Source organism: Falco rusticolus, chromosome 10 (genome assembly GCF_015220075.1).
Source record: "Falco rusticolus isolate bFalRus1 chromosome 10, bFalRus1.pri, whole genome shotgun sequence".
In the NCBI taxonomy this organism is placed as follows: Eukaryota; Metazoa; Chordata; class Aves; order Falconiformes; family Falconidae; genus Falco; species Falco rusticolus.
This window is the reverse complement of record NC_051196.1, coordinates 24,179,210-24,192,339: the sequence shown is the minus strand read 5'-3', so window position 1 is coordinate 24,192,339 and position 13,130 is coordinate 24,179,210. Positions and strand designations below refer to the sequence as shown.

General features: G+C 46.8%; 1 protein-coding gene across 1 annotated transcript in view; it reads left to right on the top strand.

The window, feature by feature from the left end:
- Positions 1-504: 504 nt before the first annotated feature.
- COL9A3 (collagen type IX alpha 3 chain) overlaps positions 505-13,130 on the top strand; it is a 41,076-nt gene continuing 28,450 nt past the window's right edge. The window contains 7 exon segments of the mRNA XM_037401697.1: positions 505-616; positions 749-1,360; positions 1,607-1,970; positions 3,237-3,305; positions 7,820-7,855; positions 8,458-8,529; positions 9,361-9,414. Of these exon segments, the coding sequence (XP_037257594.1) occupies positions 1,908-1,970; positions 3,237-3,305; positions 7,820-7,855; positions 8,458-8,529; positions 9,361-9,414 (294 nt within the window). The 5' untranslated portion in view covers positions 505-616; positions 749-1,360; positions 1,607-1,907.

Sequence of the window (13,130 nt, the reverse complement as noted above, 5' to 3'; positions counted from 1 at the left end):
CTCCAGCGCTGTAAAATGTGGCCAGTGAATGTTTGTGGGGAAAAAACACCCCCTCCCTTGCTTCTTGTTCAGTGATGTGCTTTGAAACGTTTCAGTATGCCCCGTCTTGGCTTTGTGCTGCCATTCTCTCAAGCATGTGTTGTGGTGCTCTGCAGAGCAAACAGGGACTTTCCTTTTGAGCAGCTTTTGGGGCTAGCAGGCAGGAGGGCAGCTGCCTGGCCTGCTTATAGGGCTTTATCTAGTGGGCCTTTTCCTTCAGGGCGTGAGCACCGGGGGTGTGGGGGTGTCTTTGTAGCAATGATTTCTGTAAGTCGCTGTGTTCCTTCAGCTGTGCTCCCTCTGCCTGGGGATGTGCAAGGAGAGGACAGCTGGTCCTCCTGTGCAGTGGGCTTGAAGGTGAATACTCCCAGGGCTCTTCCCTTGTGGGTCATGAGCTGGCTCTGCTTGCAGCAGCCCTGGAATCCCTGGCTTGTTAGAGCAGCGTGTGGCTGAGGAATTTGGCTCTGCTTGCAGGAGCCCTGGAATCCCTGGCTTGTTAGAGCAGCGTGTGGCTGAGGAATTTGGATCTGCTTTGCCTTCTCTGTTGCCATCGGCTGGCCTCGGTGTGAAGGAGGAGGTACAAGCTCTGTGCAAAGCAGTTCATGCGACTGCACTGCTCTCCCTCTGCGCGGTTTGTGGTGTCTAATAAAGCATTCCATTCAATGTGAGGCCATCTGAAGACACACACGCGCTCCCTTTCTGTCCCCAGCTGCCTGGTCCACCAAATCTTCTAGGAACTTAGTAAATCTTTGAGCTTTTCATCTTTCTGTCAAGGTTGGTGGAATATGGGCTGCTGGGGAGCTGGACAGGCACACAGTGTGTGCTCGTACAAACCTCCCAGCGTAAGGATGCCAAACTGAAACCCGGTATTTCATTTTTTAAGCTTTGCTTTTCCACATCTGCTCTCCTTACTAACCAAATGAGCTGTGTCATTTCAGTCCTGATGAATCTTGCCACTGTTTCTCTCCGCTTCCAAGTCCTGCTTTGGATGAAATTGTCTTTAATCGATAAAGGGAAGCATGAAGCTATTTGTAGGAGGTGCATCTTTGTAAATATATTGCCTTTTGGGATCACCATGCTGGGAACTGTCATTCTGTTCCTTCCAAATATTTCAAAGGCAATTCTTCCTTTTTTGGGAGGGCTCTGAGAGTGTTTCTTCTTTTTTCTTCCTCCTTGTGATCTGCCTGTGATCATCTGTTCTCTGGTCAGGGTTCATCACTTTCTCAAGAAATCAGTTGGAGCTCTTCAGATTTCCCTGGAAAAAAACAAGCCAACCAGATGTGATTATACCTCCAGAGCTCATAAACCATCTCACTAAGCAGTAAGTGCGTTTTTCTGGAGTGCATCTTGCAGTTCTTGCAGGTATGTTAACTTCTTTAGTGAAGTTAGGTAGCCTCAGGCACTGCGTAGCACGCTCGCTCGGTGGTGTTTTACCTGTCCAGCACTGAGGTGGTTGATGGGCTTTGAGGAATGGCCTGGGTGAGATCTAAGGAACATCTTTGTATCTCCAGCTGGAGCAGCCGAATTTTGCTTCTGTGGCATGTCTGCAAGTCTGGCCCTTCCGCAGGATCCCTGTTTGCTCGAGGCTGGGGCTGCCCAGCAAGGCATGAATGAGAGCTGCAATTCCTGACTGCTGCTCCCCCTCCTGCTCCCACCTCCCTCCCAAACCTCCTCTCTCCTGCAAGCTCGGCCCCTCTTGCTTGTTCCTGAGCTCTGCCCCTCCAGCTGGAGCCGCAGGTTTATCTGGAGGCGAGGAGTCTCTCCTTTGTAAGCTGAGACCCAGGGGGAGGAGGAGGGATCTGCTGGACCCTGGAGGAGAAGCCGTTTAGCTGCCCAGGGGGAACGGAGAGAGGCAGAGCCTGTGCGCCATGGCTGGGTTCTCCAGTCTGGGGCTTCTCTTCCTATGCCAGCTATTAGCCACATCGGCTCAGGTAAGAAGTCTCATTTATGTCTTATGCTTAAGAAAAAAGTCTGGAAGGGAAAAAGATGGTGACCTGTGTATGCTATACCCGCAGGATGAAATGTGGCAATAGGCAGGTTATTAGAGTCTAAAATTTATTACAAATGTGTGTGTTGCTTGTGCTGTTGTACAGGGAGTGCCTAGCAAGCACGTCTGGGTTTGTACCTGCATAGGTAACTATTTAAATCCTATCCTTACGTGTAGAAACTGCTGCCTTATACTTTCCACAAAAGTATTGCCTTCCCATTCAGGGCTGCAGTTATGAGAGAGAAAGCCTTGGGAAAGGGGAGACCGTTTGGTCTAAGAGAAACAGTTTTCTTCTACAATGAAGTAATAGGCTGCCAGTGAGACTGATCTCCTGATCTGACTCTTCATCTGAATCAGAGTTTCTTCCCTCAACGAATTTTCAAATGTTACACTTACTAAATAGCATATTTAAGCCTTGTTTGCTTCAGGTATGAAGTTATATTAAACTTCCCTGCGTGGTGTTAATGTTACTGCCTGGGGAAGTAACTCCTTGGTGAGGTTTTTCTATTGTGTTAGTGAGGAATTTTTGCAGCCTGGCTTGGGAATTCAAAGCTGCCCTCATCTGCTGCGAGCAGAGCTGCTCCTACAATGAAACCTTTGTTCACTGAAGCTACAGCAAGCTGCTCTCTGGAGCCCTCTCCATACAGAAGTCATTTATTGGACCTTTCTTTCCTTCCCCCCACCTCAGACCTCCTCCAAAACCCCAGATTTTCAAATGGCATCCTGCTCAAAGAGGAGACTTCCCCTTTCTCCTTCTGTCTTCACTGGTGTCTGCCTGGCTTTTCCGTCACCCCATCAGGCTGGGACTATAAATTAATTTTTAATGCCTAGCACTTGGCACCTATTTTCTGTGGGCTTTGCATTTCTTCCTCTGCCCAGAGTGAAACGTGCCTGTAGGCAGCGAGAACTGGTTCCTGTGCAGCAAACCCCGTTTGGTGCCCAGCCACCAGCTTTCCTTCCCAGTGTAAGCCACCAGCTAAATGAGCTGGGAGCCCTGAGGGTGTGCTCAGTCAAAAGGGTTTTCCAAAGAGCCTTGCACCAGTCCTGAGCTCCTCGGAGTCCACCCAGCTTGGCGGGAGGCCCTGGGGGATGGGGGGTTAGTGCAGCTTTAGGGGGTTGAGCTGTAGCACTTGGCCATTTGTGATTTAGCCTATGTGTTTCTTCGGATGCAAAGATGAACTCCTCTCTCTCTTTCCCCTGATCCTTTCAGAGAGTAGGACCACAAGGCCCTCCTGGACCACGAGGACCCCCTGGACCATCTGGCAAGGACGGCATAGATGTGAGTGATGTTTGGCAGAGGGCAGGCTCAGCCGAGGGAGGGCGAGGGGTGGAGCAGAGGCAGACCCAGCAGAGCAGGGAGGCTGCTCATTCCCCAGAGCCCCAGCCTTTGGGCCACCCTTCAGAGGTGGAAGGACATGGAGAACCAGTCTACTCACAAGAGACCTTGTTTTGCAAGAGTCAGAACAGCGAGTGGAGGTGCTGAGTGGCCTCAGGTTCTTTACAGGATCAATCCCCTGTTTTGAGAGAGTTCAGGACAAAGCTAGTGTATGCACAGGGACTCGTGACCCTCCTCGCAACGTAGAAAATTTCTCTTTTGGTGTCTAGGGAGGAAGGGGAACGTAATACATAAGGTCGAGTGCATGGGTACCATGTTTGCCAGAGTCATTGCATGTTCTGTAGTTCAGAGAGAGGTTTATGTGACACTTCAGGGCATCCACATTTCTAGAGAGGCTTCAAGAAACTCAAACATGCAGCGCTGGACACTGCTCTTATATTGGGTTTATTTTCACATTGTCAGTATGGCTATCCCTAACTTCCATTGGGATGTGAGAGGTCAGAAACTGGCTTGTGTGTTGCCAGACATGAGTTGCCTGTAGTGGCACAAAAGGCAAATGAAATGGGCAACCTTTATTTCAGCAGGCAGCTCCTTTTACGTACACCTCCTGCAGAGGCAGAAGGCTACGTACCACAGCACGTACTGGAGGAGAAAAACTTGTCCTGTTACTTTTAATTGAAGTTTCCATAGAAATGAAGAATTTTGCTTCTGTGCCTCTGTTGGATAAGGACTGAAGTTTGTCCAGTAGTTAGTTTATCCACTGATAAAAAGAGCATCAGATGGACCTTCAACAAGACCACATCAAATGCAAAAGGCTGGATCCCCACCTTGATGTTCAGTTTGAGTAGTGCTTGTCTTAGTCTCTAAGCTGCTTATGGAACAGGGCAGGGTTTTTTAAACCTCGTCTGAAGGAAGTTTATTGGTGTTGGGCCTTTAAGCAACCTTGAAAAAATCTATTCATTCCATGCAAGTCATTTTCTTTTGGATAAGAAGGTAAAAAAAGATATATGGGTTCCCTGGTGTATGGTGAACAAGGAGCTTTTTTGTCTGCAGTGGTGAGCTTTCATAGTGGCTCTGTGAGCAAGGCTGGTCTGAGGAGAGAACCGCCTTGATTTGCAGCTGGTCCCTCTAAAGTGTCCTTTCGACTAATGGAGACCATTTTACTGAAAAATCTCACTCTGAACTTTTCATGCTACGAAACCAGAGCTGGTACCTCAACAGTTTCTCTCTGCTATCTTTCATGATGTGGTAAAAGGTTTAAGGGGACACCCTGGAAGAGGACGAAGGACATGTGTTCCCGTTGGCAGCAGTGAGCTGTGGAGTCACTGCAGCAGGACGCGAGCGTGGCCAGCGGGTTTCAGGGACGGGTGGCTGTGTTTCTGTACAGAGCGAAAAAGAAGCGTTTGGGAGGCACGAAGCCCTTCAGGCTTCATGTTGTAACCAATTTCTGCGTGTAGGCAATCAGAAAGAAACAAATCCCTGTAATTGTGTTGTTCAGTTCCTGCTTTCTATGGGATATTTGACACCCTAATTCTGGAACGGCATCAGCATCACTTCTGATTGCTCTTGGAAACAGGAGCCCGGGGAGATGCTGGTCACGTGAACCTGCACCCCTTTATCCACTGCTTAAAGCTTTGGAAGGCTGCCTGCGGGACAGGACCAAACAACATCATCTAATTAATATGAAGAACTCAGTCCTGATAAACCAACCAGCTCAGTAAAGTATTTAAGGTGTTAAGTCTTACAGTCTCAGCTTGAGTCTGGAGTTTTGGCTACGCAGGAACAGGCTCTCATTTGAACAGACTTGATCTACATCCCTCCTATGGATATAGGTTGTCAGGTGCCTTGTTCATATGAGATGGTCCAGCTGTGCAGGGACAGGCTCCAGGATGGTTCCTGCTCTTCAACAGGATTGGGTCCTTCAAGGATGATGAAAAAGAAGATGATGAGAAAAGAAGAGATGCAGGGCTGGGGCTAGTGCTGGGCACAGTCATGCAGCCTCCCAGTTTCAGGGTTACGGTTCTTCTGGTAGTACCCTCTGAAAAACTATGGCACTGCTCTGCATTTTCATGGTACTGCATGGAGAGAAGTGGTGGTGTCAGATCTACCACTGTGAAGAATGAAACCATCTTTTCTTTAGTGGTGAGCCTTTTATTTTTTAAAGCACAATTAGAACTTTTGTGGACTATACCTATGCAAGTTTCCTGAAGTCTGTAAGCCACTCCAGCTGGGTCATCTTCGCAGACGGCTCTGGATGAACGCCATGTGGGAAGAGCTGCTGAACAGCCTTTTTGCTGGATGAGTGCTGCTGCGGTGTTCAGCAGTCCCTTACTGTCGGCCGTGAGCAGTGAGCAGCGCATAACATACATCTGAATTATTCAGGATATCTCTGAACAAACCTTGGATGAACCCCATAAGCACAATTTCTAGAAGCTCCTGCTTTCATTCCTACCTTCCAGTGGGAGCTGCAACATTAAGTCCCTCTGAAATATTTTATAGTTATAGCCTTCAACATGCTTCACATTTCATACTCGGTAACAAGCAAAATCTCTCCCTCCCGAGAATAGAAACGGCATGTTATGATCGAAAGAATTAGTGACAAGTTCCTGTGAATTATTTCTGGGGATGTAATTCCCCAAATTGCTAATAAGCAATTGTCACTTTTCAAAAATCAAGCTCCCCCACCACCACTTTCCGTCTCCTGGCTTGACATGCTAAGAAAGCATAAACTTCCTTCCCTCTCACATAGCACCAGGAGAGCATTTCCCTTTGCTGACAGCCTTTGCCTCTAATTCCCAGTGATTTGGCATTAGGGGTATAAACACTGATTAGGCTTTTGATTTAGCTGACTGCAGTTCTGGTGCCCCTGCAGGGTCCCGCAGGGGTCCACAATGGCAGGAGCAAGGTTTAAGATCGTCCCAAGCGGCCTTTGCCGATGCTGTGACCTTGCTGTATAGATTGCCATCGCACAGGCAAGAAAAAATGCAAGGGGCTGGCAACCTCAAGTGATGGAGGAAAGAGTAAACCACCTCTACTGCCATTTCTGTCCGCCTTTTCAAACCATTCATTGCAAAAGAACTGCTCCTTTCATTTCCTTGGCAGGGCTTTTCCCCACCTATGATAATGATAACTATTTATGGAAAACCTGTGAGCAAAGGACAGCAAAGGAGTTGCTTCAGCAAGGCAGAGCATAAAGATCCCTCTGTTCAGTGACCCTGTGGTCTGTGCATTGATCGGTCACCAGTGCAGCACGTAAATCCTCGCTGAAGTGAATTGAGGCAGCTGGTCTTGAGAGATTTGCCCACAGACTTCACAGCTGTCGACACAGTAAATAGAGAAACATGCTATAAATTCCACAACTTTGCTTACTGCCTTCCAACTCCTAATTATCAGGCCTACGATAGGGCTGGTGTTATTTCTAGCCTTGCTGTGTTAATAACCACCCCTTTTACATATAAATTTTCTTCTTACAGGGCATCAGCGTGCCCCTTCCCCTCTGCTTGCCCATGATAACTGAGCCTCTCCCAGTATTTAGTGTACTTACCCGAAAGCCGGGAGGGAAGGGTGCCATCCAGACATCTAGACCTGGGACACAAAGTGATTTTATGTGGGATGAGGTGGGAAACCAAGCTCCAGTCGAGCTCCTGCTATTCACAGATGGTTGCAGCTTTTGGGGCCTAACAATAAAACACAAATATCTTCTTGTCTGGGGTCCACACAAGCTCCTGAATGATGTTACAGCTGGTGAGCTAGAAGGGGTGATTCAAAGGCTGCTTAAATATTGTCTCCCAAACACCTTTAATGCTGTTCTTAAAAGTTGCTTTCCATTAGGCCAGGAAAAAATGAGCGCTTTTGGAATATTATATAAAATACGGGGTTAGTCCAGACTGTGGGGTTGGATTAGGTGGAAATCAGTTGGGGGCTTTGTTCATTTGCTTTTCCTGTCAAAGTTTAGTCATACATAGAAAATTACTGTAGACAGTTTGTTCATTCTTTACCTTCTGATAGTTCCCAACTCCTGGTAGTACCACAGTGTTATACTGGGTCCTGGATACCTGAATCTTATCCTCATATCCCTCTGTTTCATCAGGAAGTTGTTTGAACGCCGTGATAGCCCTCTAGCTTCCTCGCTGCCCAACTTGCAGACAAGCCCAAGTGCAAATAATTTTTAAGTATATCTGGGAAAAGGAGGTGCTGGGCACTGTTTGGAAGCACTGGTTTGCTGTGGGAGGCTGAGGATGTGGGGTTCACCACATCTGCTGTTGTGGGTATGGAAAAAGTTCATCCTGCTTTAGGGGATAGCAGGATCTAGAGCATCAGCTTCGTAAGACTGAGCGTGGTAAATCCTGGAGTGGGCATTAAGGGAATGAGCGCTGTGACGGGTGGGAACACCGTTGTTGCAAAACATCACCAGAAGGAGGTTCAGCGCTAACACCGATGTCGTTTCTCTTTATCAGGGAGAGCCAGGCCCTCCTGGTTTGCCAGGCCCACCGGTAAGTATGTTCTGGCTGACACTGACTTGCTCATCCTTTTGAGAGGGAGACAGTGCAAGAGCTAAGGCTTGCTGGCTCCCCTTCCTCCTGGTCTGCAGCAGAATTTCTGTAAGGGGTCCACAGTGGAGATCCTCAGCAGTGGTCCGGGGGACAAATGCATTTATTTTCCTGTTTCATTGCTAGCGGAAGTTATCCATGAGATGAAGCTCACCCATCCCCAGTATAACAAAACTGGTACCGAGCCACGTGTGTGGTTATTTTTGGCATTGGTCTGAGTCTGCTTCTGCTCCTCAGTCTGCCAAGGGGTGCTCAAAATTGTACCAGGTGGCACAGCTCCTTGCTCTGGGCTGCTTACCCCATCCTTTTCTACCCCTTTCTACCCCTCTATTAGGAACAGCTTACAAGTATGTGGAATTGAGCCAAAGCGCTGAAATGAATTTAGAATTCATGGCAAGTTTCATCTCTCTGTAGGAATTCTTCTACATTGCATGGTATAAGATCAACACGTCAACAAATTAACTTCCGTCTTGTAGCCCGTATCAACACATGCCACGTTTCTCTTGTTATTATGTTAAAAATAATTGCCTGATTATCTGATTTAGGGGCCAAAAGGTGCACCAGGGAAACCTGGAGCAGCTGGTGAAGCTGGATTGCCTGGCCTTCCTGGAGTGGATGTGAGTATTTTGTCATCTTAGATCTTTTAAATATTTCATGTAGACATGGGTGCTTCTCTGAAGTGTCTCATCGGCTTCCTCTGTGCCTACTGTAGAAGCAAAGTGCGTCCTAGATCTACCTGTGTCTTGCACATCAGGAGAAAGTTTGAGAGTTGCAAGTATCTCTTGATTGAATTAAGGAACTTGAGAACAGTTTTGAGACGCGTAACTGACAGGACGGTGCTCTTACAGTGAAGCATCGCAGTTCTTCAGAGGTGCAGCGGGCAAGTCTGCAGAAGTACAGGCGTCTTTGAAAGTTGACATTTCTGGAGCAAACCCATTGAGCTCAGTCTAGAGATCCCATCCCACTTGCGAGCCGAGGTGTGCTGCTCACTGCCCTGGGATTTGCCCTGCAGCTCCAGACAGGTGACTGCACACAGTCAAGCTTTCCCAGTTTTCCCATCTTTCCCAGCTTCCCAACGTGCTGCCATGGTAGCTGAGTCTGGGTAAGGTTTTAGCCAACACATTTTTTTCTGCATCAGGCAAGGAGCAGCGTTCAGTCAGCTTCCACAGCTAAGCTGCAACTCCAGAAACACCATTGATAAGACTACTTGGTGGTGTTCATCCACGCTCCCAATGCACAGGGAATGGTGCTGATCATTTGCTTCTGCTCTTTTCCTTTGTGATTAATTACAGAGAGAAATCAGATGGTTCGCCTCTCCTGAGAGCTTGGCATCCAGATGATTTGTGTTGGTGACAGGGACTTCTCATAGCTCTTTTTATTCTGTTTCTCTGTTTTCACGCTTGTTGGTTTGTTGGGATATTTTATTATTTAATTATTTATTTTTACAGGGTTTAACAGGAACTGATGGCCCACCTGGCCCAGATGGGCCTCCAGGAGACCGTGTGAGTACCCCGTTAGATCCTAGGTCCCTTTAAATGAACATTGTCACTGATCGTATTGATTTCTCATTCCTTTGCAAATTGGTGACGTTCAAGTGTTAATTATGGTAACTTATTTATCCATAAACCCTTGAAGAATACTTGGACCCTTGAAATGAAACTCCAGATGGCTTTTCATTAGGCAGGGCACAAGATCCATCTTTTCTTTCACATGGTTTTGAATGGCCTTGGATAGCCTCAGTGGTGGGACTACCGTGCAGAACAGCTCTGGTGATATTTCAAGTATCCAAAAAGTTCCTTGAAGCAGTTGATAGACCTAATTATGAAGTTTATCACAAATGAAGCTATTTTGGCCTTTATTTGCCACCTGAGTATGCATCTCTGTTATGTTTATAATTACTGCTACTGTGTATTAACCGTTTAAACTTTCGCCTTTTGTTAATTCTGGGGCTGTCCATATGGTTGACATTATTAGTTGCCTTGGCATAGACTTCCCCAGCCAGCATAGCAAGAAATGTGTTTTTCTTGCTTCCTGCATATTGTAGCTCTGCTAAAGGGCACCACAGGGATAGAGAAATGACTGCCAGAGATGTTATAGCTGTCCTTCAGATCATCTACAACGGGGCTGGAAAGGCACTTGGGTCTCCTTGGGACATTAAGAATTAAACTTTATTGAGCCATTCAGCACAGATTTTTATCCAGCTTGGCTGTTTTCCTGTCTCCCAGTGTGGGAGGATCAAGCTTGTATCTACAGCTGGTTTACTGGTCTCTTGAAGTCAGGGCTGCAGGGATGGGCTGAATATACGTTACAGAGTGCAAAGGTTAAAAAAGGTGGATTTTTCCAGTGTGTTCACTGTAGTTTAGTAATCCATTTGTTGCCCTGAGGAACTACCCAAAGCTCCAAACTGTGAGTTGTTTTCTCATTTAGTTAAAGGGATGAGTGATAGAGCCGTGTGTCTTTGATGCACTGCTCTTCCTTTCCCCGTGTGCAAGGCAAAGTTTGCTTGGCCACTGGGAAGGCTGAGTGGCAGGACCGAAGCATCCTGGTCACAGCTGCAAGCCTCCGTCCATCAGCACTGCGCGAAACACCATCTCCTTTGCTTTTCCTCATGCCCACCTTTCTCCCCAGAGATCCAGGGCTGCAAAATCCCAACTGCTCTGACAGTCTGTGGCAAGAGTCCAGCACCTTCTGGGAACTGACTCCTGATTTTTAAAAAAGTTCAGGACCACACGCAGAAGACACAGTTTCATGGCCCTGTTGCATGTTTGGTGGTGTTTGCCCGTGCCCACTTCAGCACACAAGCTCCTAGTTGGTGGGGTAATTGAGCAGGGAATATCTGGGCACAAGAACTTCCTCCTCAGCTATTCAGTATCACACAAACAGTAACTACACATTTTAATTTGACGTGCTTTCCCATGTCTCGTAACTCAGTTTGTCAGCATGGGGCAAACCTGGGGCCTGCTGTCATTTATGGGAGCTTTTCAAGGTCAGTGGTCCATCTGGAAAATTGTTTTAATTGGTTTCATAAAAGCCTGGAAAAAGGAAAAAAAGCTCTAAAAGCTTTAGCACTCTGAAAGGACAACATTGTTATCCCAACTTTCTTTCTTCTCCCCAACTTTTACAACATCGTTTGGTCTCCCAGGAATCCCTGAAATCAGCAGGTGTCTGCTTGCTGTTGTGGGACTGGAGTCATGCTTAGCGCTGTGACTTCTTCTAAATAAACGTATTTTTCTGAATTGGAGTGCCCGAGACTGAAGGTGGATAGCATATGGAAGTGGGCTCATGGAAGGCAGTTTTTAGTAATACCTTATTGCTAAACATTTCTTTTCCTCTATATGCCATGCTTCATCAGTCCAACTGTGATTCATGTGTGACCAGGGCCAGTGTACTGTGAAGTCAGCACACCAAAATGTTTTTTATCTTACATATCTCCTGTTGCTATCAGCATCCATTGGCTTTTCTCATGGTTCTCCTTGCAGACTGATTAGATCCAGCCTATTTGTTTTTCCAATTAAGAAAATCCTTTATTTTTAGCCAGGAATGCTGGGTTCTGACCTTAGTGCTAGATACTGGTGTCCTTCACTGGCAAGTTTTCAAAGATAATTTTTAAGTTTGGTGCTTTACACTATAAGCAATGAGAAGAATGTAATTAGTCATATTTATTTATGACTGTCATGTTAATCAAGTATTTCCTGTGCTCCACAGTTGTATATTCATAAAGTGTATTACTTTAAAGTGAAAAAATTATGGTGAGATTGTTTTCTAATCAAAAGAGAAAGAACATTGTTACCAGGAGAATGAGTTGAGTCAGACAATGTTATTAAAATCGAGGTGTAAATTAGAGCCTCTCCTTTGAACTTAATGGAGTCACATCAGCTTGCTCAGGGACTCGATGATCGTGTCCCAGGAATGTTCACGGCTGCACGCTGCTCCGTACACCCTCAAGGATACCAAAATCCAGGACAGGGAAGTGCCAACGCTTGGCATGTGTGGGCTCTGCCACTCTTTTGGCACCTTGGCTGAAGCAGAAAGGGGCTGCGCAGCTGGTTTCAGTGGGGGCAGGATTAGTGTGTCAGTCAGTAGGTGCCAGGAATTCCGTCTTTTCTTTGCAGGAAATGATCCCAGCTTGTCCCTTACAACCTTCAGCAGGTGTAAGGACTTCAGCCTAAAGATAAAAGTGACTGGAAAAGCAGAGTAACATGCAGCAAGAGAAATGGAGGAGCTGACACTTGCAGCAGAGTTGATTTTTATTGGATTACAGTCTGCTCCTCACAAGACTGCTCCTAATGAGGCTTTGGATCCTCTGTATCTTTTTCCTTAAGCTTAACAAGGGAAAATATTTCTAATCTCATTTGGTATGCAAAACAGTGGGAAAGGACTGGCCTCATCCTGGGGATCACACTAAGCAGCGTCGTGTTGGGGTGTTTTCCACATCTGCCTATCTCCTGGTCCTAGGGGTAGGCACCATTTCATTGCAGCTCAGGACATCGTTCACAAGGTGTTTCTGTGCAGCATTTTGGGAATGTTTGGGAAACAGGTTTGGGCAATCCGGCTGGCAAGAGGCTGAGCAAGCCTCGTGCTGTCATTGCTCTTTGTCCCCTGTGCAAGGGCGTGAGGATTTTGCTGGCACTAGTTTAATGGAAATAACAACACAGTTTGTTCTGTGTTTAAGTCTGTCAACTTTGCCCTCACGATGTGACATTCTGCCTTTAGCAGAGAGCAGCAGCGGCTGAGAACTGTGCAAGTGCGAGGGACGAGCTGCCTGCGTGGGGCTGGGAGCAGCGTGGCTCTTCTGCCGCTCCCGAGCATCAACACAGTGCAGAGAAACTCCCCGTGACAGCTGCAGCCGTGCTGTCGAGCACACTATTATTTTATTTATCATTAACCTCAAATTACACAGGCGTTTCTGCACCTCCACCATGTCTTTTTTTTTTCTTTCCTTTTTTTTTTCTTTTTAAAAGAAAGTGATAAAATTGGTCTGCTCCGATGAGCTACCTGCCTCTGCTTTTCCCTTTCCCGTCGCAGCAACAGCTGTTTTCTGAGGAGGCTCTGAGACCTGAGAGCATCAGCCAGCAATGCACGCCCAGTATCTTAGCTGTTGACCAAGGGCAACCCACCACACTGAGGGGTTTTGTTCATTTTTATATTTCCATTCACTTTCTGTTTCGGAATTACTACCTATAATTAAGTTTATAGTCTGTTGGCCAGTGTCAGTATC